Here is a 27,680-nt window from a genome sequence, read left to right as displayed (position 1 = left end):
TGTGTGCTTTTTCTTCTTTTAATGTCTGCTGTTAATAAAATATTTTTACAGAGACCAAAAAGTCAGAATAGTGCAAAACATCTCAACACCATGCATTCATGACCACTTCTCGTTGGTTTTAAACATTTGTTCCAATATTTACAGAGAAATGGGGACATCTGTGCAGATGCCAGACTGACGGGATGGAATTAAAACAGACAAACAGCATTTTGAGTTCACATTTGCAATCACATGCTAAGAGAAGGTGTGTGGAGGAAGAACCTCCCTGGACTGCGTGGCCAGGTTTCAGGGTCTCAAGGGGCCGGGGCCAGAGGTGGGGTCTGAGTTTCCCTGACAGTGTAGCCAGGGATGCCTAGGGACCATCCGCCAGTGACCTGTGCCTTGCACAAGAGTCACTATGGCTGGGCGGGGGGCGGGGGGCAGATGGAGGGGGTCCTACTTGACACTGTCAGCTTGATTTGTCTCTTAAAAAAAAAAAAAAGGCAAAGAGAAAAGCAACACGTGTCAGCGAAAATGACTTTGGTCCTTGACAATTATTAGGAAAGGATGTTCAAGGGGACGGCAGGGGTCATGATGGAGAGCAGCTCCGCAGCGAGTTCCCCTCCCTCTCTGCCTGAGCAGCAGAATTGGGGCAACTCTGCACTGCCTCCCCTCTACCCCTGTGTCTCAGTGTTCCCACCTGTAAGATGGACATTGCTGGGGGTGAAGGACAGAAAGGTCTCTGAGGTCCCAGCCGGAGAGGTCCCAAGGATTTCTAGTTGGCTAAGTCTTTTTTTTTTTTTTTTTGCATCTCTGATGGGGGCATGGTGAGGTTTCAGGATGTAGTGCCGGAGAATCAGGACTGGGGGATGCCCCTGGGCACCTCCTTATTTTAGGTAAATCTTTTGAGGACAGACTGGAGAGAGCAAGGAGGTCCCTCTTCCTTCTAGTTCTGTTTTTGCCCTTTCTCTCCTGTCTCTGCAGCCTCATCTCTGAATTGCTCTCTCTTCATTTCAAAGTTCGGGCTGTTCCCATCCAGGCACGATCTGATGCTCTGACTTCTTCCTCTGTCCGTCTGCCCACCCCTCTTTTCTCTCCTTCCCTCCCTTCTCTTCTTTGGGTCCTTACTGTCTCCTCCCTTTTGAGAGGGGATTGGCTATGTCCCTCAAGGTCACCCCCACCCCACCCGGATCCCATTACGAGCCTATTTTATCCTTTTCCTGATCCATGAAAATCTGGGGCGAGTTCCCCGCATGGAGCAAGGTCCCAATGCAATGCCAGGACCCCACTTGTGCTCAGAACCCCAGGCACCCCAGGTGAAATGGTGGAAGCCCAAAGGTATCGTCCAATGCTGGGTGGCCCTCTGCTCCTCTCTGAGCCTTGTCGTTCCCATAGAGGGACGTTCTGATTTCAAACACTTCCAGTCCCCTCTGTCCTCTCTTTACTCTTTGCCCTGTGGCTCAGCCAGTCTGCTGGAAATACCTCCTGGGTGCCTAGATCTGTGTGGGAGGGGAAGGTTGGTATGGACAGACACCTGTGAATGTGTGGGCACACACAGAACTCCCTGCCTGAGACAAAATTCAGTTAGAACCCCCTCCCCAACATCCCGCTCCCCGGGCCCAGCCTTTGCTCACTGAAATTGGGGCTCTTGAGGGGCTTCAGAGCCCCTCTTGGGGGGAAAGAGTGCCTTTCACAGATACCCTCAGCTCCATGGCATCAGAGACAGAGGCTGCGGGAGGGGCAGACAGAGGAGAGACACTGGCTGGGGAAGTCCTGAGGGGGTTGGAGGTTTTCCACAGAAGGGAGTATTTGTGATGAGTTTGAGGAATGACTATGAATGCTCTGGGGGAAAGAAGCGAGAGAAAATTTCCCGAACAGTTTTAGCCTGGGAGTCAGAAAACGTCATTTGACAAATACTCCCTGAGGCTCCCTCCATGTGCCTGGGCCGGTGCTGGGGAACCCTGTACACACACACACACACACACACACACACACACACACACACACTCTCACTCACTCACACCCTTAGACCAGAGCACCTCCCAATAAAGTGTTTGGGAAACATCTTGGCTTTGTCTGGCAGAAGCTCAGCTCCCCCTGCCCTTTTCTGCCAGTCATTCGAAAAGTCTTTCAGAGCCTACTCCAAATCACAGATTAACTCCCCTTCGGACGTTGTTCCTCTCCTCATCTCCAAGTCAGCCATCCAGCCCACCTCCACCTCTTGGATGGTCTGAAGTTCAAATTTCCCTTTTGGGCCTCATGATGGAGACTTCAAGTTCCCCGCAAGACACCTCCAGCCTGTCTGTTGTCCCTGGGGTGGAGGGGCCCTCCTGCCCCACCATCCTGAATGAGAACTTTCATCCTAATCTGTAATTCCAAACCATTAGTCACCTGAAACTGCCTGGATTTACACACGCTCAAAACGCTTAGTCATGTCCGACTCACTGTGACCCCATGGACAGAGGAGCCTCTTGGGCTACAGTCCATGGGATTTCCCAGGCAAGAATACTAGACTGGGTAGCCATTCCCTTCTCCAGGGGATTTTCCCAACCCAGGGATCGAGCCCGGGTCTCCCGCATTGTAGGTGGTTTCTTTATAGTCTGAGCCACCAGGGAATTTATGGGACACAAAAATACTTCCAGGTAAATTAGAAATAACAGCGGCTTCATCCAAACTCTTGTTCACAGATGGGGAAACCATTACCATAAATATACAACCCTTAGTTTGCACATGGCCTCCTTAGAGATGCTCAACCCCTGGGCAGTGCCCAATCAGGACATCTGTACCAAGGGGCCCTGGGACTCATCTAAGGCATAGTTTTTAATATATCCTCCAAAATCTTTCCAAGAATTAATTTCAGTGTCCTGAAAGCATCTTGTCCTCCCTCCCACCCCCAACACCACATCAGTCTATTCTTCATGAGGTAGCCAGAGGGAGAGTCAAAACCTGAAATCCAGACTCTTCCCAGATTTAAAATCTCCTGGGGCCTCCCAAGCCTCTAGGGTAAAATCAAAACTCCTCAGGGCTTTATACCAGATCCCACCTGGTCTGAGACCTCAGCAGGCCTTCCCAACCTCATCAGCATCCCCTACCACCCCATTGGTTGACTCAGCTCCAGCCACCTGACCTGGCTATGCTTCAAGTCAGCCCACTTCCAAGCCTTTGCATCCGAAGTTCCCTCTGCCTGGAGCTCTTTTCTCTCCAATGGGTGGTTCCTTTACACTTTTCACCTCCACAGAAAGCCCTTCCCCCTCTGAGGTAGCCCCCATCACTCCAGGAGCCCAGTTAACTCTCTTCTCATCCCTCTGTTTAAAATTTTCCCTAGTACAGCACAATCCTGTATTTATCAGTCTGGTGGGAAAAAACCCACAGCATACACATACTGGTCCAATGTGAAAAAGCAGATCCTGAGCAAAGACAAGCCATGCCAAACTTTCCCAAAACAGCTCCCAAAATGCCTGTGTGAACTAAAATGGAGAAACTTGGCCAAACTGCCCCAAAATCCCTGGTGGAGGAAGTGTTTCAGGCAGCTAGAGGCGCCACCTGAGGTATCCTGTGGCCTGTGTGTTTAAATGAATGAATGAAATTTGGGGGGAGTAAGCTCCCCAGCAAATCTGTATATTCACTCACACACACACATACACACACACCCCTCAAGTTTCTGGTCCCTTTCCATTCTTTCCTGACTCGAGCATTCTAGGGGAGGAAGAAGTGGTTGGTCCAGGAAATCCCAAACCTTCACTCTATTTTGGTGGGAGATCAAGAGTTCTCAGGTATCTAACCCCGGTGTCCCAATGGAAAGCAGTGAAGGCAGGGGTTTTGCTTGGCAGCCAGAGGTGGAAGGGGGCACTGGGGGACTTGGCCCTGAACCCCCACCTCTTTAAGGATTGGGGGCAGTCCCCTGAGGGGGGTTAGCAGCAATGGGGAGCTGTATCGGCTTATGCGATCTCAGCTCACCCTTCAAAGGGGCACACAGGCCAAAGAGAATGGGGAGGGGATGTGGTACTGGAACCCTCGGCATTATCTTAAGCAGCTCTCTGGGCCCCGGCTTTACCATCTGTCAAATGAGTGGGTTGAACTCTATGATATAAGGATTGGATATGTGGTGGGGAACGGGGGAGGCAAAACCCCGTAGGGAAGCTGGGGCAGCGTGGATGTCCCAGAGCAGACCCCTTGGCCGGGTCTGGGCGCCCAAGAGCGCATGTGCTTTTGAAATCCCATCCTCTCCCCTTCCCTGTTTATTTTTTGCACAAACATCAAAAGGGACTCTGGTCCACCTTGGTGGGGGGGCTCTCTAACCACCACCCTAGCCCCTCCAGTCCCCACACCACCCCAGGGGGCGCGCCAGGAAACCCTGCCCCTTGCCCAAGGCCCGCCCCTCAAGGGAGCTGAGAGTTCCATACTTGGCAAATTGGTCTTGGGCCCCAAAGGTTGGGACCCATCTTATGGCTTTTCCAGGGGGCAGGAGGCAGGGAGTCCAGGTAACACAGCTCTGGGACCTGGCCTCCTCTATAGGGGCTGGTTTTCCTCCCATTACAGCTCGAAAAGCCCCTAGACGCTGGGGAGTGGCCTCAAGTAGGGGGGATGTGGCTTCTTCCTTCCTCTTGCCCTGGCGCAAGGCCTCCTGAGGGGGCGGGGCGCTGCCATTCACCTTTCCCCAGAATGGGAAACTAAATCAAAGGCGCAAAGGCGGGATGCCTTCCGTTCAGAGCCCGGAGACTCGCGCTCAGGGAGGTCCAAGCGCGCAGGCACCGCCCCGCCCTGCGCGCTCTGCGCAGGCGCAATGGTGCCTGCCTGCGTGCACCGCATTAGGGGGCAGGCCCGGCACCGCCTTCCTCGGCGGAGCGCGTGTCCGACTTGAGCTTGACGAATTCCTTAGCCACCTCGTCATTGCTGCGTTGCGACAGGATGCGCAGCACCGTGAGGCCCGTGTCGTCCATGTGGATGCGGCGGCCAAGCGGCAGCCAGCAGGCGGCGCTCCCGCGCTGGACCAGCTCGCGCAGCTGCAGCACGGCCAGCCCCACCGTACGGTCCTCGCGCGCGAAGCAGTAGTCCTTGACGCACACCTGCAGCTCGTAGCACTCAGGGCCTGTGTCAGCGCTCAGCGTGCTGCGGGAGGGCGGAGAGTGAGGACAGGTCTCGCCTTCCTGGCCAACCAACCCCACCGGCGACTCCTCCTCCCTCACCGGGCCACGCCCACACCCGGGCATTCCGAGGCTGGGCCACGCCCACATTGAGTGATCTATTTTCATAACCTGGTGCGAAGAACTGACTCATTGGAAAAGACCCTGAGGCTGGGAAAGATTGAGGACAGGAGGAGAAGGGGACAACAGAAGATGAGATGGTTGGATGGCATCATCAACTCGATGGACATGAGTTTGAGTAAGCTCCAGGAGTTGGTGATGGACAGGGAAGCCTGGCGTGCTGCAGTCCATGGGTCGCAGAGTCCGACACGACTGGGTGACTGAACTGAACTGATTTTCATAGCCTTCCAAGAGAATAAGCCTGGCTCTGCCCCTGCCCCAGGTGTCTTGCCCCACAACCCCATGCTGGGCCACGGCCACATCAGCTGACAACTCCTCTCCCTAGCATGATCCTTGCCCATTCTCTCCACCCTTCCTTCTCTCACTTCTCACTCAACGACACCCCCATGAAACTACTCCCAGCCCCCAGCCAAGCCACATCCTCACCCCAAGAGCGCCGTGTTCCCACCCCATGATACCAGCGCCCACACCCACAGCCTGCTGAACCGCTGCCTCCACCACCTTGACCCAGAGGTGGCACCCAGAAGACCCTTTACCAGGCTCCCATCTGAACCCAAGTTCTCCCCTTGACGTGGCCCCTCCCCCACGCTCCCTAGCCTACTCTTCTTACCCCCAAGATGCCCTCTCCATATAACCCTGCCCTGATGTCTCACCATGAGTGACTACCCACTCTAGCACTCTTCCCCCTCCTCCAGGTTACAGAGTTCCTGCAGCTGGGTCCTGCCCTGATGCTGGCTAGTCAAGAACTCTCTTCTTTCCGGCTACACTGGCACTGATCCCTTGCATCTCCTTCCCAGGCCGCATTCCTAGCCCTCAACTACTTGGGCCCACCCCCAGGAGATATCTGCCCCTACTTATGGTGGTGCTCTTGTTCCCAGGTATTGCTTTAGGTGACCTACATTTCCAAAGTCCTCTGACCAGGAGCTCTTCTCTGATATGATTGGCCAGGTTCCTGTCCCTCCAGGGCCCCTCCCTTCAGCTCTGATGCCCCCTTACCCTGCTGCACTCTGTCCCCCAAGAACACCTCCCCAGTGTTACCCTGGCCCAGTGGGGCTCACATATGATCCAAAGATCTGCCAACCCTCACCCTCACCCCAGGTATACCTTGATCAGACTTATTTATGTTCCCTATAAATCATCCACCCCTCTAGGTCCCTGACGCCCCTGACCAAGATTACTCTTGCTTGTTGCGAAGCCCCATCTAGATGTGATCTCAGCCCAACCCACATGACATATATCCCCATGCCCTGGACCAAGCCACATTCCAATCTTGTCCCCCAGAGCAGACTTCTCCAGATGACCTATCCCAATAGCACCAACAAAGCTCATTGCTGACTCCAGGAGGTCCACCCCTATGCCCCTCAGTCCCTCAGCCCCAAGTTTCTTGCCTCATCATGACCACCCATGCCTCTTAGACCAGAAGTTTTAGCCCCAGAAATGCCCCAGGTCAACATGTTCCTTCTGGCCAGACATCTTCTCCCCTTCATGAGCCTTCGCTATGCTATCATATCATACTCACTGTCCCCGACCCTGACCTGTGTGTCCCCCAAGGTGCTGACCCCCATCCTGGTGTCACTCCTGCACTAAGGTACCTCCTTTCCCACCATCCCCACTTACGATGTGATCCCTCCTGTTCCTGATCCCAGAAACCATGGTGCACCAGACATCCCTCCCACCTACTGGCCCCTGAGGTTCATACCGGGTCATGTCCCCTAGCCACGCTCCCCAAAGCATCCCAGACTTACAACTGAAAGCTCTCATTGTACTTGGGGGCCCAGCTGTTGTTCTTGGATTTGGTCGCAAACTTGCGTTTCTTGTCACTGAGCTGGGGCCCAATGATGTTGACCTCGATGAATGGCCGGAAAATGCCAGAAGTCTGCCACTTGAGATCATTGGCAGCCACCACTGTTGGGGGAATTAAAAGGTAAGACTGCTTAGGGTTCCCCAGTACAGAGCTGCGGTTTTCGAAGCCTGGCTGAAAGATTACATTTCCCAGCATGCTTCTGTAGCTAAATATGACCACGCCAATTAGATGTATGAGGAAGTGACGCAAACAGCTTTCAGCAGGGGAATGCCCCAAAGGCAGGGAGAATGCCCTACATTTTCTCTTTCCCCTAGCTGCAGACTGAGAAGCTGATGGGGGCTGAGTTCTTTGGGACCCTATAGAGGAAGAAAACACATTAGGGATAAAAATACGGCAAAAGATGTTTGGAGACTGGATCCCCAACACTGTGAAGCCTCCACGTCAGTTCTGGGCTGATTGTTCTTGGAGTTACCCCAGAGTAAGACTCATTCCATCTAATAATATCTTGTTTAAGCCATTGTTATTTTAGGTCTTGGATAAAACAGACCAATCTGTGTTCTAACTAGAAAATTAAAGCCCACAGCAGGAAAGCAGAGCTGGGAGAGAAAGTGGAATGAGTCCTGTAACACTCTTTGTACCTCTTGATCCAGCTGTGCCTGAAGGTGGATACTTCTGAACATTTCAGTTTTATGAAGGCATTTTTTTAAATTAAAAAAAAAATTCTTCCTTAAGCCTGTTTGAGTTTGGTTTCAGTCTTAGAATCTAGTGCATCTTGGCTGAGGCACTCTCTCTCCCACCTCAGGCTACTCACCTTTCACTGTGACCTTGTGTTCCCCGGTTCCTGGATGAGTGAAGAGCTCTACGTGGACGGAGACTTCACCCACAGGGTCTTCCACCCCCGAGCCTGGGCGGGGCAGGGGAGAATACTTGGCATGAGCTTCATTCTTTCCCACCCACCAGAAAGGACATGGACTGCCTCCCACCCACCATATGCTGGCGGCATCAGGTCATCAGCCATGACAGGTTGGCACTGAGGGCAGGCTGGGAAGATGGGTGCTCATAAGGAGGCCGGGAATCCTTGGCCTTTCACTGCTTTGTTGTGTGATCTCAGGCACATCTCTTAACTTCTCTGAGCCTGATGTCCTCTTCTTCATTCCCTGTCATCAGACTCAGTCTTCATCGTTCACACCATCTTGGCAGCATCTGACACATCTGGCTTACGGTGCCTCAGTTTCTCCTCTTGGCTGCAACAAGGCTACACGTTTCAAGTTCTCGTCTTACAGTTAGTCTCTCCTTCTTCCTCTCTTTTTCCATTTCCCATTCCTCTGTTGACCTTCAAACTGTAGCAGCACCTATACCTCAGTCCTTAGCCCCTTTTTTTGTTTTCACTTCCTCGCTAAGTACTGATATGGTGGAAGATACTGCCAGGTCTGCCTTCAGAATACATCCAGACTCTGGCCCATCTCCACAGCCTCCATCCTGGTTCAGTCCCCATCAACCATGTGGCTCCATCTCACACTTCGGGTATGGCTAAATGAACCACAGGTGCCCAATCAGAGCATTCTCCGGCCATGGCTGCAGTGATTGGCTCAGGGATGGTCATGTGACCGGAGCTCGGCCAACAGTTGTCGTCCCAGGGCCAACTAGGCCACTCTAAACTGTTGTAGTAGTCTCTACTGTGTCTCCCGACACTTTCCGCTCAGCTTCTTTCAGTACACAGCCAGAGAAATCCTAAGTCAGACTGTATCCCTCCTCTGCTCAAAACCCTTCCAAGGCTCTCATTTCACTCCGAAATAATCAGAGTCCTTTCTGTGACCTGCAGTCACTCCTGATACATCCTCACTATTACCTCTCCTCACCTCCCTCCATTCTCATCCTCCTCTAACACTCTGTGACAACATGACCCAGAATTCTCAATTCTGCTGAAGTGACATCTTGTAGAGATATTTTTTATTTTCTCTCCCATTCCTTTTCCAATGGACCATCTCAAGTTTCCACTGAGGCATGTCCCTACCTCACCTCAGACATTGTAGCTCCATCTCGCACTTTAGGAATGGCTAAATGACCCAGGGCTGCCCAATCAGAGCTGTCCCTGGCCATGGCTTCAGTGATTGGCTCAGGGATGGCCATGTGACCCAATCTGGGCCAATAGGAACTGGCCCCAGGACTTTTGTTGTAACTCTTAGAAGAGTCTGGTTAAGCTGCTCCAAGGCCCAGTGAGGGGACAGCTCATCCCACAGAGGTCTCAACAGAGACCAATGACCAATGGCATTGTTGGAGGCTCTAGATCCAGATGGCAAATCAATCCTTAGGCTTTCAGTTACAGGCTCACAAATTCTCTAGTCTGCCTGAATCAAGGTAAGGAACTTTTCAGTTTCAGCCATGACAAGCATCGTGATTGATTGATTCTGATGGGGATCATTGAATGAGCAGTTTAGAAGCTTCTGTCCCCAACCCTCCGTGACTCTTGGGAAGGGCATCCTGTGGGGCCTGGGGACCTGTGACCGCCAGCACCTCCACCAGGCCCCTCCCCTGCCCCTCAGGAAGCTTACCACGCCTGGAGCACCCCATGCATGGGGGGAGGAACAGGGGGAAAGTTGGGTGGGGTGGGGTAGGAGAATGGGTCAGTCCAAGGTTGATCAGGTTACCTGGCTCTGTGCGGTTAGTGACCAAGGCTCAGGGGGCAGAAGTCCCCCATTGCCCCAGTATTGGGGTGTGCACCCCCTTATCTTTGCCACCCACCCCAGGCTGCCTTCCTTGTCATCTCAGGCTCCCACCCCACTTCCCCCAACCAGTCACATGCTCAGCCTCACCCCCCCCAACCCCCACCCCAGGCTGATGCTTCATAGCAAGCTCAATCCCGGCCAGACTGAGAGGTGCCAGGGGAGAGTCGGACAGTGGTGGGTGGGGTGAGGGGTCAGATCATGGCCAAAGCTAGTAAGAAGGGGGAGGGGGGCAGTGCTGGGCGCCCCCATCCCATGGTTTGCTGGCTCCAAGGGGAAGTGTCTTTCCAGGCCTCTCTGTGCTTGTCCCAACCCCACCCCCACTCCCCCAATCCCAGGCCCCCTTGAGGGGAAGGTTCCTTGGGCAAGGGGCTTAATCTCCTTTGAGACAGCTTCCTCATCTATGGAATAACGGATCACCCTGAGGGGCAACCTAAAGGAATGTCTTCTAGAATACCGAGAAATGCTTGGCACAAAGGCTAGCTCAGAGTTAGAGCCTGAAAAATGCTCGTTTTCTTTGCTCATAAAAGTGACATAAATAAAAATAACAATAATAATACAACTAACAATTGCTGCCAGCTAGTACATGTCAAGAACTGTTCTAAATTTAATTCATCTAGTGCTAAAAATAATCTTATGAATTAGGGTCCTTGACTGTTCTCATTTTACAGATGAGAAAACTGAGGCTCAAGGAGGCAGCCGGTTGCGGGAGGCGCCCACCCACGGAGTGGCACAGCTGGAATCTGAGATGGGCAAGCACCTGTCTGGGGGACCCGGGATCTGGGTTAAGAGCAGCACCTAGGGAGAAACGGATTCCAACTCGAATCGCTACTCCTTCCCCACGTGGAACCAGCAAGCCGTCCTTCCCCCTGGTCCGCCTAGGCACCCCTGAAGCCAGTCGGGCCTGGGCGAGGCCCCGCAGGCCTGGGAGGCGGAAGGACGGGCCTTTTACTAGCCGGGCCAGGAGGGGTGCAGGCACCGGGCACCGGGCGCGGGCGGGCGGGCGGCGGAAGCACGTACCCTTCTCAGGATAAATGTCTTCACTAAGGGTAAACCTAGTCCCTTTTCCACCATGGACTAATCACGGGAGTGGGGAGGTGGAGAAAGGAGGGGAGGGAAGAGGGAGGGGAAAGACGAGCGAGCGAGAGAGAGGCGAGGATGGAGGGCGAGTGTGCGGGCGAGGAGCAGGGTAGGCGCGGAGAGGGGGCGGCGAGTGAGAGGGAGGAGAAACAAGAGAGAGAAACGTCAGCTGCAGACGGACAGACAGACAGCCTCCCGCTCCGGGGGGGACACCAGGAACACTAAAAGCAGCAGCGTGGGCTGGGCACGAAGCTGAGCGCAGAGGCCCGACGCCCAGGGAGGGCCCTAAGCCCTGGGCTGACTCGGGGGGAAGGGGGCAGCTGGTGGCCGCAGGATTTAGCTCCCCTCACCCCAGCCTCCTCTTCCACTGCCGGTACTAAGCCTGGGTTAGCGGCCAACCTTCTCGCCCGTGTCTGCACTCTTAGGGCCAATTTTGAAAAGGAGGGTCCCCAGGGAGGGGAACTAGGACCCTGGAGTCCTGCCCCCCAGCCCCAGCTGCTGTGTGCGAACTCAGAGATGGACAGGAGACAGAGGCAAGAGAAGAAAGAGAAAGAGAGAATTTGAGAAATAAGAACTCCCTCTCCGTCCGCCCCCTCCAGGTCGGCGTCCCTCCCATCTCTGGTGTTGTCACTTCTTAGCCCCCGACAGTACAGAGGTCCCTCCCAGGGTACTTTCAACCATTCTTCCAGAGGTCCCTCCCCCGGAACTGCCAATCATTCCTTGGCCACGTGATGTCAGAGATCCCGCCCCTGCCAGGGATGTCAATCACTGTCTCCGCCGTCACAAGCCCCTCCCCTAAAGCTATCAACCACTCTCTGGAACCAAGGAGTCGAGGTCCCGCCCCTAACAGCTGTCAATCACTCCTTGGTCCTTGCGGACAGAGGTCCCTCTCTACAGATTTCAATTACATCCTGACCCCCTGACGTCATGGGTTTTCCCAGGAGATGCATTCCCTCCTGGCCCATTGACGTCAGAGGTCCCGCTCCTACAAGCTGTAGATCATTCATTGGCCCGGTGACATCATGGAGCTCACGTGCGCCCCGGAGCTGTCAATTCTTCCCGGGATCGTGACGTCACAGAGGTGAGTCCAAGGCGACCGCCACGCAGGGGCTTGGGGCTGGGTTGCCCCCAGGGAAGGCGGGATTTTCTTCGCGCTAACCAGCGGCTCCTTACCCTGGGCCGACTGCGTCTGCACGAATGTCTTGATGAGCAGGTCGGTGGCCTGAGTGTAGAGGGACAGGGCATAGCGCAGGGACTGCAGGTCTGGGCTCTTCTCCAGGAAAGTTTTCTTGAGGCCCACGCCACCTGCATGGAAGTATTGCTGTGGGGAGCAGGGTAGAGAGAGGTCAGGCTGACCTTCGACCTGCCTTTCGGGCTGGGCAGCCCCAACGCCCCGCCCCTACTCTGCTGCCCTCTTCTGTGATGGGTGGGTCGACAGGGCGGGTCTTCAGAACACCCAGGGCCCAGGACTTCCCTGGTGGTCCAGTGGCCAAGACCCTGCGCTCCCAATGCAAGGGGTATGGTTTTAATCCCTGGTCAGGGAACTAGATCCTACATGCTGCAACTGAGAGTTCACTGCTGTAACTGAAGATCCCACATGCTGCCCTGAAGATCTCAGACCCCGCGAGCCGCAAGGAAGACCCAACACACCCAAATAAATAAATAAAAATAAATAAATATTCAAACTAACAAAAAAAAACAGGTCCTGCTACTCCCACCCTTACCCTGCCCCAAACCCACAGGTGGGCTACCAGCACCCTCAATAACACCCATGTCTTGCACCCCCTCCCAGGCCCTTTGCAGCTCTAACCTGCAGTCTCCTAACCTTCTTTCCCAAAGTCTTCTCTCACCTCAGGGCCTTTGCACTTTCTCTGTTTGCTGGTGAGAAGGTCCTCCCAGTCCCCACCCCTAATTTTCCATTTTGCCATGGCTGGCTCCCTGTCTTTCTTTAAGTTTTCAAAGGGTTTTCCTTAACCACCCCTCCTTAATATGTCGCCAACCACATTTTGCTGTAATTCTCCATTTCAACAAAACATTTCCTACTACAAGAGTAGTCTTCACACTTTTTATTTCATGGAAACCACAGCTCCCTTTCATGTCTCCATGTTCTTGGAAGGGCTGGTTCCCTGTCTAAGAGTGCTCTATTTGTTTTGCCTTGTGAATTTCTATTCCTCAAACTCCACCTCCCATGTGCTGTCTTCCAGAAAGCCCTCCATGGACTCTCCCATCCTTTCCAAAACCCTGTCCTGACCCAACAGAGCTGGGGATGTCCACAGGGGTCTGCCCTCAGCCAGCTGGGAACTGACAAAGAAAGGTGATCAGGGAGTGTTTATAAATGGAATGGATTAAAGTGGGTTGCAGCCTAGATTCATGTCCACACTAGCCACATCCTCTGCTTGCCCCACCTGGGATGGGCAGGGGAGGGGCCTCTCACCTTGATAGTGTCCAGGGCCAGCTCAACAACTGCACACTGCTTCGGGGTCAAGCTCTTGGCTTCTTCTCGTACCATGTGGTCCTGGATGGATGAAGAGAGGGGCCAGGTGGGCAGTGCAAACTCTTCCCTGGAGATCTGCCTATGTATGGGTCTCATCTTCGCTAAACTCCAAGAAGCTGGACAAGTGGGTCTTTCATCACTGTGCTCTCAGTGCCTAGCATGTGGCTGACACATGATTCGTGCTCAACACACATTTGCTGAATAATTATTTTCCGCGATCAAGCTGTATCTGAAGCTGAACCTTACAATACACTGAGGAAATAAATTGTGCTTAAGCCATTCTGAATAGGGCTTCTGTCCTTTGAGCCTGCAAAGCACGCCACTATTCTCAGACCTCTTCCCCAGGAAGCCCCCCACCCCTGGCCTCACCTTGAGTTTAGATAGCTGACCCAGCTCCTTGGCTGCATTGAAGATCATCTGGGTTCCCTGTGGGTAATAACCGACATAACCCCGGTGAGGGTGGAGCCCTCCTGCCCAGTGCCCAAGCCCCCACTGACACCCTAGCCCTGGACGCCACCTTGGTTCTTGTCCAAAGGCTCTGGACAACCTTGTTCCCAGGTTGCGCCCTGGGGACAGACGTTTGGAACCCCCAGAAAGTGCTGAGGAGGAGATGGTGACCTTGTCCCCAGAAATCTCAGTCCTGTGGGGGGCACTACCCATCCTCCCACCTCCACCATGGCCCCAGGTTTATGGCACAGAGAAGGAAACGGGGCAGCGGGAGGGCAACTTGATGTTTTTGGGTATGAGTGGGACTTGCCAGCCCCGGGGCCACGGAGCCTTGAGGAAACCACAGGACGGACTCTGGTGAAACCTACCACCCACCATGGGCCCGCTCCCTCTGTGGGAGAACTTCCCCAGTAATCAGAGGGGGTGGGTAGGGGAATGTTAACCTGAACTTTTAAAGAAAGAATCCTCCCCCTTAACACCCACCTCTGGACCCATCTCCCATTCCTCCCCAAAACAGACATCAGCAAGATAACATCCTGGTTATGGCTCCGATGGGCCAGGTGGGCCTGGGTTCAAATCCCAGCTCTGCTGTGTGGTCCTGGGCAAGTCATTGAACCTCTCTGAGCCTCAGTTTTCCCATCTCCGATGGAGGAAATCCTATTCCATTTGTGGCTTAGCTGGGACTAAACATGTCTTTGTTCAGTGTTCACAGTTATTACTACTCGGTTATCAAGGTCATGGGCAGCGCTAGGGGAGACGGGGCCCTGGCCTGGAAGCTATATATCCTGCCTCTCACCCCCCATCATGATGCCGAGTGAACTGGGACACGTCTCAAGCCCTCTCTGGGCCTCAGTTTCCTCCCCGGGCCGCTAGGGGCACCTACACTAGCTTAGGGGGTGGTGGGGGGTGGGGCTGAGTATCATTGAGGTTAGAGTCCTGGGGTGGCCTGGGAGTCCTGGGCAAGGCTAAGCAGGGAGGAGGGCCATTTTCAGCTGGGATATTTGGAATCACACTGATGCTTTTCCAAGCTGGCCAGTGGGATCCAGTCACCCTGCCGCTAGTGGTATCAGCACTATCGTCCTGGCTGCAGCTGCTCTTTTCAGTCCTTGCCTGTGATTCCCCGAGGCTGTCACAAGGCACAGTTACTCGGGAGCCCAGGCTGGGCCTCGGTTTCCCCTGCCACACCCTCCTCCCCACTTGCCACCCACCCCTGCCACCCCTCACGAGCAAGCCAGACAGACAGAGGAAGAAGAGACCGACAGACAGGGTCACAGTACACCCCAGACGGCACGGATCACAGAAGTGGAAAGAGGCACGGGTGGGGTTGGGGGGCAAGGGGTGAGGGTGGGAGCCAGACAGACAGTGAGAGGCCGGTCTTACATCTGAGTGGCTTGGCAATTTCACCCTGCCCTGTGGAGAGAATCAGGTGAGGGTCAGAGTTTGGGTTGCTGCTGAGAAGATATTCAGTGGGGTTTCCTGCCCCCCTCATCACACAGCCCACAGGCTCCCTCCCAGGTTCTGGGTCCAATGTTGGACCCCCTCCCCAGCTAGGCACCTCCCCTCAGCCCCTGGTGGGGATTCAGGGTCAGATTCTGAACTGCCAGGAGACTAGAATCAGCCTGGGGACAGGTACCCAATCCCATAGTCAGCCTGCCCCAAGATGGGGTGCCTTGGGGAGGAGGGGAAAAAAGAGACAGAGCTTGGGGTCTCTCCTTCCTCAGCTCCCAAGGCCTTACCCCAGCAGGCCTGACTCTAAAAGAAACATACTAACACAAGTATCACAAGTTCACACAAAACACAGACACACACCCAGGCATATCCGCGGGTATGAAAGTTTACGTACACACACACCTGGACCAACGTACAAAGATACATACACATGCAGAACTCAAGAGCTAAGATACACACATGTACTACTAAACACTTGCCCACGTGTGTACAATCACACACAGAAACCCACACACTCTCCACCCCCAGAGGGATGCACATACATGCACAGAGTGCCTGAACATACTGAACACATATGCCCTCCAAAGGGCTGGGTGGGTGAGTTGGAAGCCCTACAACCTCTCTTCATGAAGTGGAGACACACCTTGTGTGCACAGAGGCACGATAGCTCCTGTATGAGTGCACAGCAAGGGAAACTGCTCATGTATTACCACAGCTCCCATCTCCTTACAACAAACACCCATTAGAATGAACAAAACATGTCTCAGTCCAGGGCAGTCCAGTGTCTGGGCCGTTCCAGAGGCCAAAGAATTTCAGCTGAGCCCAGGACTGGGGTTAGCCCTTTGGGCACTGTTGTGAGAGGACAGGGGCTGTGTGTGCACACACACACACACGCGTTCCAAGCCGTGTCCCTGGGGATCCACTTTGTTTCTGACTCCTAGTTTTGTGGGACTTGGTTAGGGAGCCCACCTCCTACCCATGAACCCCCAGCTGGCCTCCCTGCCCATGCAAATGGACACACACACACACACGCGCAGCCACAGCAGAGTCTGGGCCTCAGCACAGGCGAGGCCCTCATTACCTTTTCTAATCCCTTGCCATGCTTTCTCAAGAGGGTGCCCTGCAGAGACAATGTCACAGGGTGATCAGCCTAGCAAGCTGTGTGGGGTGGGAACCCAGGGTGAGAAAACACACTCATGGGGATAGGAAGTAAAGGGCATCTTCACTGCACAGTGGGCTGGTGACAGAGTTGCTGGGGGATAATGTGTGTGCCTTAATGACTGACTCAAAAGGTGTGAGAGCCAGAGAGGCAGGGAAGAGAGAGAGGAGAAATAGAAATACAGAGCCAGAGAGAGAGAGAAGTCACTGCCAAAATATAATCCATTTATATTTACTGTATATATGAGGCTCTTGGGTTTTTTTTTTTTTTTTTTTGAGGCTCTTGGTTTTTGAGTCAACAGGAAAGTAAATGGCTCCATGTTCAGACAGACCTGAATTTGAATCCTGGCATATATTCGCTATGTGGTTTTAACCAGGTGACTCTTCCTCTCTGAGCCTCAACTTTCCTCATCTGTAAAATGGAATAATATCTATCTCACTCAAACACGTGTCATGAAGGTGAGCTGAAACAATAGCCGTGAGGTCTGGAATTCAGGAAATCCTCAACAAATGTACATTCCCTTAGCCCTCTACCCACAGACACACTGTCTGTAGTTGGATAGGCTGCCACCGCGTGGGTACAGTCGGACTGCAGCCACAAGAAGTGAGATGAGCCCGAGCAAGTTTTCGACAAAACTTTGAACTTTATAAGAGCCTTGTCTTGCCCAAAAAGAGGACTCCAGAGTGGTTCTAACTGATCTCTGCCCTTTTATGCGTCTACACACTACCACCACCACCAATAATATTAGCTCTAACGTAGCGAGCTCTGCTTCAGTCGCTGAGTTGAGCACTTGAACACATCATCCTACTTGGTTCTGAAAACAACACTCAGAGAGCTGCTACAATTAACCTCTTTCCCCCGCCCCCCCCCCCCGCCCCCCAGACAAGGAAATGGAGGTTGGGAGGTGAAGTGACTGCCCAAGGTCACAGAGAAAACGGCTGGGCTGAGATTTGATGCCAAGTCTGCCTGACACCAAGAAGTCACAACATTGTCCCCACCTGGGTGCCTGTCTGGGATTCCTGTGTGTTAGCACGTGTGGCGGGAGTCGGGTGGGCAGCGGTGATGGTGCGGTCTGCCTGATCCGCTAGCTTTGGGAACCGGGGTGGTGAGGGTGTAGTTCGTACGGTTACTACCAGTTCAGAGTGGAAAAGGGAGGTCAGAGAAGTTCCACTGACTTTGAACATTCTTTTAGCTTCAGGGAGAGACCCAGATATCCTGGCGGCGTCTCAGCATGGCAGTAAGGGTGGATTCTAACTAAATCATATGAGCAGATGTGAAGGCGGTGGACCCCGCTTTTGGAAGGCGGAAGGCCCCTCCTCCGTACTTCTAATTGGGCGGGGTGGGGCGTGGCCTCCCTCCCTCCCGGCCCCGCCCCTCCCCATGCCCCGCCCCAGACAGACACAGGCACATCTAGGCGGAAGGTGGGACAGTGGGTGGGGGGCCAGTAGGTGAGGAGGGGGCTCTGGGGGCGGGGTGCAGCCACGCGGTGGGCCGAGTCCAGACACAGAGCGGACGGACAGACAGACGGACAGAGGGGCCTCTACTTACGATCATCTGTCAGCCGTGATGGGGGCGGGGCGGTGGGGGAGGGGGGAATAAGTCACCGTGAGTCTCCCGGAAAAGCCAGGGAGGGGGCGGAGACGGCACCAAAGGGCTGACCCCGTGTCCCAGCCCAGCCCAGTCCAGGGGAGGAGGGGGGCGGGCGGGCAGCTAGAGGTCCCCAGCTTCCCCCACCATCACTGCCTCTCGGTTGCCCCCGCCGCCCCTCCCAAGCCTCCCTCATCCACCCAGAAACTTCCTCCCGCTCTAAGCTGTGCCATTAACCACATGCCCTCACTGTCCTTAGGCTCTGACACCTCCCCAGGGGAAGCCACACCCAGCCACACCCCTCTGAAGATGACAATCCCTCTACCCCTACCCAGCAGCCTGACTGATCACTATCCCTGGGCTGTGCCCAGAAGAGTCCCAGAAGCACGGTCCTGGTCTCCAGATGACCACGGACCTCTGCTTGACCTCTGTTAACTTCCGTGCTCTCTATAACCTCTGGTTGACCTCCTGGAACTCTGTTCTATTGGCCTCTGAGCTTTGAAATCTGGGTATCTCCTTGCCTCTTGACCTCCACAGTCCTCTGATGAACCCACTGACCCCTATAACCTCTGTGACCCATGGATGGCCTGATGCCCAAGCTGATCTATTTTCTGGGTAATCTCTGACCTTTAAATAATCACTTGTTCCTCCTATGACCCCATATCCCCTAGACTTGACCTCTCTGACCCTTAAATGACCCCTGAATGACCTTTTGACCCTTTTATGACTTTTCACCCATGTGTGACCTCTCTGATTTCTGAAAGGTCCCACTGACCTTCTGGTGGACCCTCAAATGGCCTTGTGCCTGGATGACCTCTAAGCCCCCAGTGCCTTTGACATCAAGCTCTCTGGGCTCTCCCAGAGGAGGTGGCCCAGGTGTCCCCTCTGGCCCCCTGCAGGCCTCACCGTCTGGTCAGTGAGGGGTGGCAGGACGATGGTCTTCTCCATAGTGTTCATGACCAGCTTCCATAACTCCTTCAGCACCCGCTTCAGCACCGTCTTCTCACAGATTTTGGCAAAGAGAGTCAGGCTGGGGGCAAGGGATAGATAGGTCTGAGAAAGGGCCTAGATGGTCCCAAGCTGAGGAACCCCTTCCCCTCACTACATGGGCAAGGTGGGAAGGCATGCCATGGACATGCAAGACGGTCTGATGGGGTTACAGTGTGTGATGCACGGGGGGAAGAGTGAATGATAGCTGGACAGAGCAGCAGGAGCGAGACTGGGACGGAGCCTCAAAATCTAGAAGGAAGGCCTGGGCCTTAGCATGAGGGCAATGGGGGAGCTGTGGAGTGTTCAAGAGAGAGAGCCAGGTTTTTCTATTTGAACGAATAGAGTGGGGGATGAACTAGAACAGGAAGGTTGGAGACAAGGGGCTATGATGGGGCTGGGGCCATGCTCAGGAGAAGAAGGGAATGCTAGGGAAGAGGACAACCTTGAGAGGGAAAACGACAGAGTTCATGACTGGCTATATGGGGTTGACAGAGGGCAATCCATCACGATCCTTCCAACAACTTAGCCACCCTCCACCAAATCATCCTTCCCCCAACCCTAATGCTTCCTCTATCAATTTTTTGGAAAAAAAAATGAAGTGAAAGTGAAATGACTCAATGGACGTGAATTTGTGCAAACTCCGGGAGATGGTAAAGGACAGGGAGGCCTGGCATGCTGCAGTCCATGAGGTCGCGAAGAGTTGGACATGACTTAGTGACTGAACAACAGCAAGCATCACTTTTCCCTACCTCCCTGCTTTCCTTTCTTCCATCCTCCCACCCATACATCCATATACCTATCCTCCAAACAGTTATTCATCCAAATATTTACCCAGCTCTCCATCTTATCCATCTACCCATCCACCCTTTTATCCATATACTCTCCATACAGCTTTCTAAGCATTTTTCTTTTAATCTACTCATCCATCCACCCATCCATCCCTCGTGTCTTTTACCATCCCTTCATCCATACAAATATTGACCCACTGATCCTTCCAATCATTAACCCATTAACCCAATCTTTCCATCTCTTCATGCCTCTGCTCACCCGCCCGTCCAAACCATTCAACCACCACCCAGCAAGCATGCCCTGAGTATCCTCTCCAGGCCAGCCCCAAGGTTAATGAGGCCCCACTCGAGAGCCCTCCCTGTGGCCCCAGGCCACCCAGCCTGGCTCACTTGCTATCCAGCAGGTCCATGATGGGTTGTAGCACATTGTCAGCATCCTGGGCCACGCTGCTGCAGGCACTGGCTGGCACATTGCCTGTGCCTTTCACCTGGCTGAGGATGTCACCCATCTGCTTGACACAGTCTTCAATGTGCGGCTGGAAGCTGGGGACACAGAGAGGAGGACCTCAGATTAGACTTTCCTGGCCTCTGGAAGAAGGGCAGGATGAGGCCGATCTGTGGACCTTTTATCACCAGCATCAGAGAGCCACGGCATATAACAGGAGTGGGGTTTAATAGCAGAATTGGGCATCAGGCTAAGATATTTACTTGTGTTGTGTATTTCATCACATGGTCCTACTCAGGTACTACTGTTAATCATCTTTACCATCTGAGCTGCCCTGGTGGCTCAGACAGTAAAGAATCTGCTCGCAATGCAGGAGACCTGGGTTCAATCCCTTGGTCAGGAAGAGCCCCTAGAGAAGGGAATGGCAACCCACTCCAGTATTCCTGCCTGGAGAATTCCGTGGACAGAGGAGCCTGGCGGGCTACAGTCCATGGGGTCACAAAGAGTCGGACACAACTGAGTGATCAACACTTTCACATTGTTATCATCATCCCCACTTTATAGATGGGTAAACTGACATTCAGAGAAATTAAACAACTCACCCAAGGCCACACAGTAGTAAGCAGGGAATCTAGGCTTGAACTCAGCTTTGTATAGCTCCTAAGGGCCTGAGGTCTTCGCCACTACATCTGCTGAGTCTCCAGATGCCCCAGGCTGGGGGCTGTCCCCTCCCTTCTGCTCCCAGCTCTGAAGATGCCCCCACCTGGTAGCAAACACCCGGCTGAGCTCATCCAAGACGTTGTTGAGTTTCACCTGTAGCTCCTTCAAGATGTCACTGGCCTCGGCATCCAGCTGAGGAGGGAGAAGGAACATCAGGTCAGGCTCATAGGGCATCCACACGGAAGGGGCATTTTCCCATCCAATTCAGGGGAAAGGAGCTGGAGAGGAAACTGAGGCTCAGACAGTTAAACTGCTTGTTTGGGTCTGATGAAGTCGCTGAGCTGGAATTCATCAGGTACGAACTCTGGGGCCTGTGGGGACATGGGGATGATAGTGACCCTGCCCAGACCCTGGCTCACCTCCTTCCCTCCCATGGCTTCGAACATCTTCTCCAGCTGAACTCTCAGCTGCTGAGTGTTGTTCATGAGGATGCAGGGCTGCAGATGGGAAAAGAGGAGGGAGTCAGGGCTCAGGACCTCTCCCCAGGGCCTCCCCCACCCTGCCATGGCCAGGGACCTCAGATGGTTACAGGGTCTGTGTCTGGAGGAAGCTGGGGTCCCATAAGGTCATCTGAGCATGGAAGACAGCATTTGGGATCAGGTCCCCGGGAGTCCTGGGGGAATCTCTAGAGATGAAGATGGGGAAGGAGAACTTCCCCTCTGGGTAGGCTGGACCTGGTGAGTCCAGAAGGGCTGGACCTCTGGGAGTAGCAGAAAGGGGAGCTCCAGTCACACACCAGCATTCTTCTACACGGGGTCAAAACTTTGTAAGCTCACATACATACTTCATTCACAACAGCCAGACGATGGCACATTGAAGACGTGTCCCCTCCCCTGCAGATCGCCCTGGACTCACACAGCCAGACACAGAGACACGCACACACAGTCGGACATACATGCAGACACAGGTATCAGAGCCCGGGGAAGGATGCTCTGGGGGTACAGAATGGGGTTGGGGGGAAGAGGACAGGGGCCCCCGCAGGTCACCACTTTCTCCTTCTCCTTGGAGCAGTAGGAAGCGAAGTCCTTGGAGATGATGTCTGCATACTGGAGGAGCACATTACTGATGGTCTGGGGGGAACACAGAGGGTGGGTGAGACAAGGGGCTGGGCTTAGATGGGCCCAGCAAGAACCATGAGTGAGATCAGGGATGAACCTGAATCCCTACGAGCACCTAAGACGGACCACCGGGCTGGGCGAATTCTCCACCCAGGATGACCATCATGACGAAGGGGAGACATCACCAATGAAGATGATTGTTTCACACAGACATAGCTCCTCTTCAGAGCAACCCAACAGTCATATTAACCTAACCCCAAGCACAAGCATAACTCAGTCCCAAATTGAATCCCAATTCCTATCTGCAATCCTCAACTTTACCCCAGGTTAAAGTCAATCCAACTGAACTTCAACCCCAGGTCAATGGCCCCAACCTTCAAACTCACCTCAACACCTGCTCACATTCTATATAAATCCCAGTACTCACTCCAAACTCAATGTTTGATTGAGTCCCAGTCCTAATAGTAACCCCAAAACTAACCCAAATCTCAATCTCACCCCTAACCCTGACCCCAGGTCCGAATTCATCTCCAACATTAACTATGACCCTGACCTCAACCCCAACCTCAAACTCTCAACCCAAACCCTGATCCCAACTTAAATCTCAATGACCTCAACCCTAACCTCAACCCAACCTCCAACCTCGAAACCCAACCCTAAACTCCAACCATAACTCCAATGTCTATGGCATGACCAATCCTAACATGGGCATCAACCCCTACCTTAATACCAGTGATTTCAACAACCCCAACCTTGACCTCAATCCCACCTCAACACCAACGCCAACTTTGACCCTATTCCATCCCCCACCTGGACCCCATCCACACCCCAAACCTTGGCAAAGCGCCTCATGTAGTGCCCCACAATCTGGGGGTCAGGACACTCGAGTTTCTTGATGATCTCAAAGCTCTGGTTGAGCTGGGAGAAGACATCCACCACGGAGCAGGAGAACAGGGCATGCTCTGAAGTCTGCTGGAACTACATCGGAAGGGAGGATGGAAGGAGGAGAGAGGTCAGAGCCAGACAGTCTCTGCAGTCCAACCCTCCTGCTTTACAGGGAGAACCAGAATGCCCTGGGATGACAGTGAGATGGAGAGTGGGCAAGGTGAACTCAGAGCCAGGGCTCAGAGGTGGACGCAGGGGGATAGGTCAGGCTTGATAACCTCTCATTCATTTGACAGAGGAACAAAAGACCCATCAACACTGTGAACAAGACAGCGATGGACATGTTTTCCAGAGACTGGCCTCATCCCAAGGGCAGTTTTGCCCCCAGATTGGATCTCAATGGACCCCAGAAGTCGTGAGGCCACTGTGGGCAGACTGGAAGCTTGGTGGTGGATCACTTTTCTTACCCCATCCTTCTTATCTCTCTCCAGGGCTCCATGCAAGAAATCTCGGGACACTTCCTCATTCTCATCCAGCCACTGGATGACAAAGGGCTCAAACCACCTGGAATGGACAGCCAAGATGGGGCCCTACCATCTCTTGTCTCCCTAATCCTCTGCTCAGACTCACCTATGGCCTGGGTGGCCACTCCCCAGCTCCCCTCCTACTTCACCCTTGAAATGGACTGAATGACCATTGTCAGAGCCAGGCCCAGACATGTGGATCCTGGTGGGTAAACTGCCTTTGGGCAGGTGGGTTTATTCTCTGAGATCCTGATACAGCACACAGTAGGTCCTGGTAAATGGTGACCATCCCACTCTCCAACACAGCCCAAGAGTCAAACGTCCCGAGGTCAAATCCTGGCTCTGTTACTAACTGGGCATCACCTTGGGCAAATCTTTCAGTATTTTATCCTCTACTTTTTAATCCACAAAGTAGAAATGACAATACTCCTATCTCATAGAATTGGCGAAGGGATTGAAGGAGAAAGGACAAGTGGGACTGCTCAGCATGGCTCCTGGATCTTCTGATCATTAACTGTCTGGCTAGAGAAGTCCATAGTTCAACAGCTGAGAATGGAGAACACTGGGATTGTACCCCACCTGTGCCCCCCTGATGCCCAGGGAGCTCTGAAGAGGTCAACTCTCCTGCCCGGGACCTCAGTCTCGCTGTCTGATGCCCAGGGAACTCAGAGGACGTCAACTCTCCCATCTGGGACTTCAGCCTAGCTGTCAGCACTACAGTTCTGGCTTGGGCTCAGGACAGGGGACTTACGCAGGATACTCGGGCACTCGGTCCTTAAAGGCAGGCAGCTCAGCCACATACTCATTGTAGAGCCATTTGACCTTGAAGTGGAGGTTCATGTAGTCGGCACTCTTGCACAGGCGATGCTTATCGTGCTCTGGTGGGGAAAGCAAGGGGGCAACTTAGCCGGAGGTGTCTACCGCTCTCTGCTTTGGCAGTGCCCACTCAGGCCACCACTGAGGTCAGACCTCCAATACAAGGGACCAGGGAACTCACCACCTTAGGGGGGGACACTGAGGCACAGCTAACCGCTGCTTCCAGGCTGGGAGATGTGGGGGTGGGGGGCACTCACCCTCCATTGCATACTTCATATCCTGGGCAAACAGATTCCACATCACTTCAGCGCTGATTTTACCCACGTTCAGCTCCTGGGGAAACCTAGTGAAGGTCATGAAGTATGAAACCTTGGCAGACAGAAGCAGACAGGCTGCTTGGCCGTCCCAGTCCTACAGGGTAGTGGGGGACAGGCAAGGGGTCTGGATTCAAGTTCACGCATAGCCACTGACTTGCTAAGTGACTCTGCACTGAGGCCTGCTTCTGTCTGAGCCTCCAGCTATCCATCCCTCCGTGCATTCGCTACCCCACTCACCCATCTGTCTCTTCACCCATCCCCCGTCTCACCACTCATCTCTTCCTGCCTTCATTCTTTTACTCACCCAACTGCCGTCCGCCAATCTATTCATCCATCCACCTATTAATCCATCTGCTTATCCATCCAGCCATCTGTCCATCCATCTATTCATCCACCCATCCATGCATCCACCTGTCTGTATATCCATCTGTTCATCTATCCATCTCCATTCACCTGTCCATACATCCCTTCATCTGTCCACCCTTTGGTCCATTCATCCAAAATCCCTGCTCTGAACTTAATATTGGAGTAACCAAGAGATGCTGGCACTCCAGAGCCAGGAGCCCTTCTAGCATTCACCTCAGGGAGCAAGAAAACACCATAGCTCACTCAGTTAACACAGATGAAAATTCTACAGACACGTAAAGCCACAAACCAAAACTGTACACACATTCACACATAATTACCCAATTCACATCACATACTAAAGTATACAACTGTACACAAATAACAACTAAACCCGCGGACCACAACTACACACAAAATTACATTCACTCATATAAGAGATAATGCAATGTACATGCAAAAGATTTAGCAGAGTATAACACACAGGGAATACTCGAGCAACACTACTGTTATTTATGAGCCTACAGACACATAAAACTATATATACATGTACACACTGTTACGTACATCAACACATAGAAAATACATGTCTGACTAGACCAGTGGTTGTGTACATATGCACAATTCTGTGTGCAAATTACGCTGTATTTCATCCAGGCACAACCACACGCACAGCTGCCCCCATATACACATTTCATATATAATTAGATAGGGTTGCCTTTACACACAAGACACAAAATCGTGACACACACTCATGATGACCTCCAGGTAATTAATTACACAGACACAGAACTCACTGGTTGAGGCAGGGAGTGTACGAATTTTTGTCTTCCTCAATGATGGACACTATGAGGGTGATCAGCTTGGACCAGAAGTCGAGGTTCTTGATGCTGGGGCCCTGTTCCTCTGGGGGAACTTCCCCCTTCTTGGCCTGGAAAGAACAGTGGGGATGTTGGTCACAAGGGTTCAGGGGTAGGCAGCTCAGATAGTTCATTATTGAGGGGCAGGAGGTTAGGGAGGAAGGGCCCAGTTAACATGTTTATGACTCAGGTGGGAGGTCTTCTTGAAAAGGAATTAAACTCATGTAAACTGGCCTCAATGGACTTGAGTTTGAGCAAACTCTGGAAGACAGCGGAGGATGGGGAACCCTGGCATGCAGCAGTCCGTGGGGTCAAAAAGAGTCAAACACGACTTAGCAACTGAACAACAAGGATAAAACAGGCCCCGAGAGAGCTCATGTCCACACAGCTCACGAAGCTTAATTAGACTCATAAAAACAAGTGGAACTGAATTTAGCTGAACAAACTCAAGCCCACTAAACCGAACAGAATCAAAATAAATGCAAATCAGGACTACTCAGCTTAACAGATGGCAGTTCTCAGAGTTAATTCAGTGGAACAGGGCCAATTACACCGAATGAATAGAATTAAACTTAACAGGATTGAATTAAACTCAGATTAATCCAATTGGATTGAACCTAACCAATGTGCCCAAGATCAACATCAATCTAAATCAAAATAATGGAAATACATCAACTTGAACTCAATCCAACCTAAAGTAATCTAATTCAATTCAACCCAAGTCAACCCAATCCAACTTCACCTACTTATCTCAGCCGAACATACTCAGGCCAACTCAATCCAACTTTGGTCAATCAATGGAAATGAGAATATTGGTAGTTAAACTCAACTGAAATAAGTCCAACTCAACTGAACTCAACTATACCTAATCCAACAGTCAAGCTCATCCTAACTCAAGCCAATTCAACCCAGTCAAGAACAATTTCAAATAAACTAAATGGAAATGAATAAATTTTCACTCAACTCCAACTTGGTGATGCTCACTTAATTAGCCCAGAACAATTTTTTTTAGCCTAGAGCAATTTTAACTTAAGTCAAGTGAATAGAAATAAACAGACCTAAACTGATTATTATATTAATAATTGAACTAAACCAAACTCAGTTTAATCTACTTCATCCCAACCCAGTTAAGAGCTACTTGATTTCAACTCTAGTCATCTCAATGTAAATAAACAGAATAAAAGAAAATTGAGCAGAATTCAGCTTATGTGTTCTCTCTTATCAGAAGCCCAAGCTGATGCAAGGGCTCAGCTCCCACAGCCTCTTGTGATTTCTCCATCCCAGCGCTAATAACTCCGGTTGTAAATTTCCAATTTATACACTTTACCCCCAATAGAGTATAAACTCCTTGACCGCATTGACAATCCTGGGATATTATATGTGTAAACAATGTGTTGAAAGATCTCAAATAAATAAATAAATACTCAAATAAATCGAGTTCAAGACTGAACTGAAGAAATTCAATTCAACTCAACATTTCTTGAACAGGGACTCTACAGCAGGCACACTGTACTATGCCAGGCTCAACTAAGTTTGTGCTCAGATGCTTCAGTCCTATCGGGTTCTTTGTGATCCCATGGACTGTAGCCTGCCAGGCTCCTCTGTCCATGGGATTTCCCAGGTCAGAATACTGGAGTGGTTCGCCATTTTCTCCTCCAGGGGATCTTCCTAACCCAGGGTTTGAACTTTTGACTCCTGCGGCTCCTGCGTTGGCAGGCAGATTCTTTACCACTGAGCTACCTGGGAAGCCCCTAAAACCAAACTGATTGAGCTCCTACTGTGTACCAGATGCTAAGTACTTAACTATACTTTATCTAAAGCTTGCATCTCATTGAATTTCCTCCTCAATCCTGAGGTGTGGGTTTATGACTCCATTTTACAGGGGAAGATACGGCGGTTGAGAAGAGTTAAATCACTTGGGAAGTAAGACTCAGACCAGGGTCTAG

At 52.4% G+C, this 27,680-nt stretch overlaps 1 protein-coding gene and 1 long non-coding RNA gene across 3 annotated transcripts in view; one reads left to right on the top strand and one right to left on the bottom strand.

Annotated features, from left to right (window-relative positions):
- The window catches only part of UNC13A (unc-13 homolog A), a 69,492-nt gene continuing 41,812 nt past the window's right edge, over positions 1-27,680 (bottom strand). The window contains exons 25-44 of one of the 2 annotated variants that reach the window (XM_042249679.1): positions 25,672-25,805; positions 24,470-24,555; positions 24,148-24,274; positions 23,340-23,436; positions 22,822-22,965; positions 21,916-21,999; positions 21,289-21,366; positions 20,973-21,061; positions 20,155-20,307; positions 18,893-19,016; positions 17,948-17,953; positions 16,322-16,360; positions 15,172-15,201; positions 13,714-13,770; positions 13,285-13,365; positions 12,024-12,171; positions 10,791-10,847; positions 7,859-7,951; positions 6,989-7,148; positions 1-5,088 (exon numbers count right to left, since the gene is read on the bottom strand). In XM_042249679.1, coding sequence (XP_042105613.1) covers positions 4,788-5,088; positions 6,989-7,148; positions 7,859-7,951; positions 10,791-10,847; positions 12,024-12,171; positions 13,285-13,365; positions 13,714-13,770; positions 15,172-15,201; positions 16,322-16,360; positions 17,948-17,953; positions 18,893-19,016; positions 20,155-20,307; positions 20,973-21,061; positions 21,289-21,366; positions 21,916-21,999; positions 22,822-22,965; positions 23,340-23,436; positions 24,148-24,274; positions 24,470-24,555; positions 25,672-25,805 — 2,088 coding nt within the window. In that variant the 3' untranslated portion in view covers positions 1-4,787. The remainder of the gene's footprint in view (positions 5,089-6,988; positions 7,149-7,858; positions 7,952-10,790; positions 10,848-12,023; positions 12,172-13,284; positions 13,366-13,713; positions 13,771-15,171; positions 15,202-16,321; positions 16,361-17,947; positions 17,954-18,892; positions 19,017-20,154; positions 20,308-20,972; positions 21,062-21,288; positions 21,367-21,915; positions 22,000-22,821; positions 22,966-23,339; positions 23,437-24,147; positions 24,275-24,469; positions 24,556-25,671; positions 25,806-27,680) is intronic. The other variant, XM_042249685.1, reaches the window with a different exon arrangement.
- LOC121819586 (uncharacterized) lies at positions 9,184-12,898 on the top strand. Its single transcript, XR_006059817.2, has 4 exons — positions 9,184-9,405; positions 10,442-10,819; positions 11,792-11,931; positions 12,391-12,898. It is a non-coding gene; the product is annotated as an uncharacterized LOC121819586 (long non-coding RNA).

The sequence above is a fragment of the Ovis aries genome, chromosome 5, assembly GCF_016772045.2.
Source record: "Ovis aries strain OAR_USU_Benz2616 breed Rambouillet chromosome 5, ARS-UI_Ramb_v3.0, whole genome shotgun sequence".
Lineage (NCBI taxonomy): Eukaryota > Metazoa > Chordata > Mammalia > Artiodactyla > Bovidae > Ovis > Ovis aries.
This window is presented reverse-complemented; position numbering and strand designations above follow the sequence as displayed.